Source organism: Cyanistes caeruleus, chromosome 5, assembly GCF_971803275.1.
Source record: "Cyanistes caeruleus chromosome 5, bCyaCae1.hap1.1, whole genome shotgun sequence".
Taxonomy (NCBI): Eukaryota; Metazoa; Chordata; class Aves; order Passeriformes; family Paridae; genus Cyanistes; species Cyanistes caeruleus.
Window position 1 is genome coordinate 9817652 of NC_141705.1, and position 6000 is coordinate 9823651.

The window sequence follows — 6000 nt, forward strand, 5'->3', positions numbered from 1 at the left end:
ACTTTGTAGCTTCAAGAGCTTGGTTTTGAAGTGTCCTGATGTTTTATTCCTTAAAGATCTTGAATTTTGCTGAACTCAGTGATAACAGGACACAAAATACACCAGCTCTTGGAGCTTTTTTAATGGAATTGGAATTAGGCCAGTGTCCAAGCTTTCAGAAGCAGTGAGTATTTGCACATCCCACTTATTTCAGCTGAAAGTTGGGGATCTGTCACTGTTATTTAACTATAAAGTGGGAGGAGACACATGTATTTTCAATCTTCCCCCTTCTCTACAGAGGCAGTGAAGCAAAATCTGCTCAGTGAGCATAGCATAAAATAAATATTCCCACAAGGGGAGTAGCTGAATGTTTCAGCCTTCAATTTGCTGTGAAATCAGGTGCTGTTGAGATGAGTCTGTCTGTCTTTGATTGAAATATCTTAATTAAGAGAGGCTTAGGGGATAATTAAATTTGTATCTGAGACCCATTACTGCCAATCCCATTAAAGAAAGGGAACAATCACTTTCTTCCTTCTGTATTTTCTGTTCTGCAGCATTGATTAAGCTGAAGAAGAATGGCCAACGTTGTGCTGTCAAGTCCCAGTTTGTTCAGCCCATCTGCCTGCCAGAAAGTGACACTGTTTTCCCTGACCAGTTGAAATGTCAGATTTCTGGATGGGGACACAAGCATGAGAGTGAGTAAAATGAGAGCTGGTGTCTGTAGAAAGAAATGATGATAATAAAAACATAACACTCAGGTATATGTCATACAACAGAGAGTTTGGTAAAATGTTTTGCAGGGGACTTCTGATGGGATTCCTTTTACTTACCTTTGGAGCTTACAGCATTTACATCTGAAATACTCATCCTGAACTTCCTTTATAGGCCTTGGAATATGGAGTGTGGTTCCCTTGACCAAATGTTTGCACCAGTTCTGGGATGGAATGAGCTAGCTAGATCTCAGTGGACTGGGAAGGGAGGAAGTAGCTCGTTGGAGTGCCAACACCTGGAATTTCAGTAAAGTGAATCCTTCCCCTGATTTCTTCAGGCAGAGAAGTTTCAAGAAACCTTGAAAAAATCAATAGGAGAAGGTCAGATAGACTTTAGGCTAAGAAGTGCTTACATCCAGCTTGAGAAAGGTGGAAAAAATTACTCCATCCTTTCAGAGGAGGAATTTCAGGATTATGAGTCTGGTCCATTCAATGTTGAGATAGCAAAGACCTATGTAGGTAGATGAGGAGGACTGAGGAGCTGGCTGCCACATTTTGGTGACAGATATACTATGAGCAAATATCCCAGTCTAAATGTGTGATCTAAAGACAAAAAGAAGTAATGGAGCCTTTGAAAATAGATAATTTATTATCACATATGAAAAGAGGTGAGGACAGGAGTGCTGGGCTACTGTTCCCAAGTGTCTAGAAAATGAGAGAAGTGGATTAATGGCTGGACATTGCAATACTGTTATTTTATGGAGTCTGACTGGAGGATCAGAAAGTGATCACTATAAAAATTATTTTTTTTTAAAGATATCCACAACATGAATATTACTGAGAGGTGTTAAATGTGTTTATTATGTGTTAAATGTGTTGTATCGTGCCTTGTGCTTTCCTGTTATGCTCTTGACATTCTATAAAAATGACTTTCTTTTCCTCTCTGGGAATTTTTTAAAGATATATCTGGTTATTCAGATGTCCTCCAAGAAACACTGGTTCCACTTATTCCAGAGGAGAAGTGCAGAAGTCCTGAAATTTATGGAACAGAACTCACAGAAAATATGTTCTGTGCCGGCTACTTTGATAGCAAATCTGATGCTTGTCAGGTAATGCTGGGTGTCATCTCCAGGCAGGTGATAGAAATGTATTTTAGTCAGAAATGTTGCAGTTTTACAATTCTTACTTTTGATTTTATAGTGTTCCTAAAGAAAAGAACCTTATGTGACTGCTTCCACCTTCGTTTTTCATCATGTTCAATGTCAATTAAGCTCTACAGAAGGGCTCCAGGGTATTACATTCTCCTGTGGCTGTGCACTGGAGGGTGTGTTGCTCTAGCTCCTGGCTGAGCCTGCAGGTGGTGGCAATGGATTGCTGCCCAGCTGGCAGGGATGTGCTGGCAGGAAAACCTGCATGAACCTGTGTGGGGACAAATCCCAGAGCTGCTGCCTCTTGCCTGAGGGAAAATAAGGACACCTGGGTAGGAGGTGAGCAGCAGTGGTGAGGCTTGGAGGAAGGAGCTGAGGTTTCTACAGTGGATGTGACTGAATGGTGTAGAATGTCAGTCAATTGGAAACTGTGTTATGTAACCTCAGTCTTTCACGGAATGACCTCATGCTCTTACTTCTTTCAGTTATGTCACACCTCGGCTCCGAATAAAGATGCAGAATTGTTGTGGTGATAGATGAGACTTCTTAAAATGAAGGCTCAGATTATTCCTGACATAAAACTTCAGATTTCATCTACAGCTCATTTTGAAGGAGGAGGGTTTTTCTCTGTTAACATAAATTTGTGAAAAGGCAGCACATAGCTAATAGCTGGCATGTAAGTGCAGGAAAGGGTATCATGTATACTGTGTGCTGGAAGCCCCACAGGGGTCATAAACATACCCAAAGAAAGGTGTCAAGAGTGAAATGGCAGCAGCCAGCAGTGGCTCAAGGCCAAGGCTCAGACTGAGGCTGCAAGGGTTCACACGAGGCAGAGATGGAAGCTGCCCTGCTTGCCCAGCTCCCCTTGCCTTTCCCAGGAAGTGCAAATACAAGAGACAGCATTACAGCTGATTCTCCCTGCCCTGGAAAAACAGAAATCAGGAATGAGAAGGAGAAAAGAAAGTAGAGGGAAGGAGAAAGGAGTGGCACAAAACAAGTGGTCTAGAGAGAGTTACAAAGTCTGAGGAACAGCAATTTAGAGTCCCAGATGCTGCTGAAGAACAGTGCTCATGACATGAAATTATTATTAGTGAATCAATAACTTGTAGTGTGGTCTGAGGAGAAATAATGCAGACCTCTTAATGTATCCACAGATGTAGCTGACCTCTGGGTTTTCTTAATGTACACTTAGGATATTAACCTGTAAACCATCTGCTGTGTATGAAGATATTCCAAGACCAAGAAACTTCAAACAGACAATGTGTTTTCCTTGATTATTTTAAAAATATTTTCTTGAGAACATTTTTTCATTTGATCAGGGCATTGATGCCAAAGCTGCAATCAATTAGACTAATTGTGAAAAATACTCAAACAGATGAGACTTCATCTGATGTGCCTCACTTATCACAGAAATCTTCAGTATAAAGGAAACACAATTTTTCTATGTATTTTGCTCTCAAGGAATTTTCTTTTGCAATAGGAAATGATAGATTTCTCCTTGGTCTCAAATAACTAGAGTGTTGGCTGCTTTCACCAGTGCCTTTTACTAAATCACATTTTTAATTTCTAACATTTTAATTTCTCTAGAAAGTCAATCTAAGAATAAAAATAATATTAATAATAATAATAGTAATAATAATTATCACTATAACTACTAATAATTATTGATATGTATTAACAATAATATTAATTTTAATATACTATTAGTTTATCAACACATTTTATTAATATATTTTATATTAATATTTACATTCCTGACCTGAATGTTTTCAAGGTTTAGAATAAGTAGAAATGGTCAAAATTAACCCTTGCTGTAGTGTAATTTTGGCTGCTTTTTGGTTTATGGTTTAATGACAAGGTAAATAGTGAGTAGCAAATTCAAACACATGCAAAATCCCATGTGCTACATAACATTACAGCATCCCACAATCACAAAGTATGGCTGTAAGCAACACCTTTCTTTGAAAATTCACACATGCTCTGAAAGTTGCAATAAACTGCATTGAGAAACTCTCCAAATGCACCCATGTAACCCCTCCATGCAGTGCTGATATTACAACAGTGCCAAACCTCAAAGGCTTGTTCACTTCCATTGAAAATGATCTAAATCAGCCATGCTTTTCAGTAGGTGTCTGAATCCAAAAAATTAATATTTTTAAACAAAATCTAATTTTTTATACTATTGTTTAATGCATAATTTAAAAATCCACCATTATATTTGAATGTGACTAAAAATGCTTTCTGTAATCAAACTTCAGTAAAATGCTTGGCTTTTTCTTTTTTTTTTTTTTATTTGTAGTTTAAATGTCATATGCAAGCATTCCTATTTTAGGATTTTTCCAAACTCATCTTCTGACTGCTTTCTGTCTTTCTATCTATGAGGATATTATTAGATAACTAAATTAGATAACTAAATTAGATAACCTTTGCTTACTTTTGATGCAGGGAGATTCTGGTGGACCTCTGGCTTGTGAGACAAATGACATCTCTTACCTCTATGGAATTATCAGCTGGGGAGATGGCTGTGGCAGAGTCAACAAACCTGGAGTATATACAAGAGTGACAAACTATGTAAAATGGATTAATGAGAAAATAGCCCCAAGAAAAACTCGTTGAGCAGTTAAATACACTAACATTTGTCCCAGTCCACATTTGAAGCAGGGTTCACGAGTCTTTTGGTTTTAATAAAGTGACATAAATATTTTATTATAAGCTGGCATGAAAACTGTTATGGTAATTCTTAGCAGGTCCAAGCCAGACCACAAAAAGCAGGCTGCTCCATCTGATGCCAGCAGCCTTGATCTAGCATTCTAGGGCTGTGGATTGTTCAACACACACCTCTGCCTTTATTTGTATTAATAAAAAATCCCAGACATATTGAGACAGTGCAAAAAAATCGACAACTATGTCTGCTTAGTGGATTACATAAAAAGTTATTTGATGTGTTTTGCAGTTTCTGGTGGAGCTGTCATCCCCAAAACCAATATGCAACAATATTGTCCTTTTATTCTCGGTTGAAATAAAAAAAAAATCAGGAGAATCAAAAATGAAATTCCTTCTCCCTGAGAACTGATCTCTTGAAGCTCAGGGCGAGAGACACCAAGAGAACAATGTAGGTAAAGCTGCCCCTCAGCTAACTGCAACAACGGTCTGGGGAAAGAAACCAGAGGGTTTAGGTTTTGTTTCAACCACACACGTAAGCATTTTTTTATATAAACATATTTCTATGTTCCACTGACGTAAAATCAGGAACATCCCTCAGAGCTCTGCTGAGTCTGGTGTGCAATTTTCCAGCAAGGTTAACACAACACCTCCTGAGAGCTCAAAGTCTTTTGCTGAAAAATGTTGGAAGTTGGAGCAGCTGATTTAGGTTGATACAGCCAGGACCTTTTGCAGACTGTGACCTGCTCCTTGCCCTGAGGATAGCAATGGAAATACTTCACCTTGACGATAAATCCCTAAACATTTCTTTAATTTGACAGTGTTTTGAAGATGTTGTAGATGTTTTGTATTAACAAGTTTTTCAACTATTTAGATAATTCAGAAAGGAGGTTTCTTGTAGCAGATCTTTCACCTGGATGGCTGGAGTGCAGCTTGACATTTTTCTTAGGGATTTGGTGATATCATAAACCACAGGCTTTACTGTCACGGTCCATGGAATTGTTATGGGAACAGTCAAAGCAATTATTACAATACAGAGCTGTTTAGAGGCAGTGGACTCAGCTGTATCAGCAGAAACAGGCAGAAAATGATTCAACAGAAAAAGTCTGACAAAGAATGGAAAATTATTTTTTTTCCTGTTACAGGGAACCTTTAGCCATGTCAGATGTGTACATTTAAGTGTTGATGTGAAATATATTTCTTCACTGAACATTTATGAACTCTCTTAAGTCTCTTATTAACTCTCTTAATGAGCCAAGTTGTGCTTTAAAGTAATAGAATTTTAAAGTGGTGCCTAGATATTCAGATGTGTGTTTTGTTTTATGGTACTTGCAGGGTCCTCATGGGTTTCTTAGTAGCGGTGAATGTTATCAGAAGTTAAAAGAGATTTTTAAGAAAAAGTAGACAAAACTTGCATGTGTGTAAGTACAAATGTACAACAATGCTAATCTAGAAAAATCTGTAAACTGTTTAATAAAAACATTTGCCCTCTGTTTCTTGAA

The 6000-nt window shown here is 37.9% G+C and overlaps 1 protein-coding gene across 1 annotated transcript in view; it reads left to right on the top strand.

Annotated features, from left to right (window-relative positions):
• The window catches only part of HGFAC (HGF activator), a 40999-nt gene extending 34999 nt beyond the window's left edge, over positions 1-6000 (top strand). The window contains exons 12-14 of the mRNA XM_023925578.2: positions 534-674; positions 1650-1798; positions 4283-6000. Of these exons, the coding sequence (XP_023781346.2) occupies positions 534-674; positions 1650-1798; positions 4283-4453 (461 nt within the window). The 3' untranslated portion in view covers positions 4454-6000. The remainder of the gene's footprint in view (positions 1-533; positions 675-1649; positions 1799-4282) is intronic.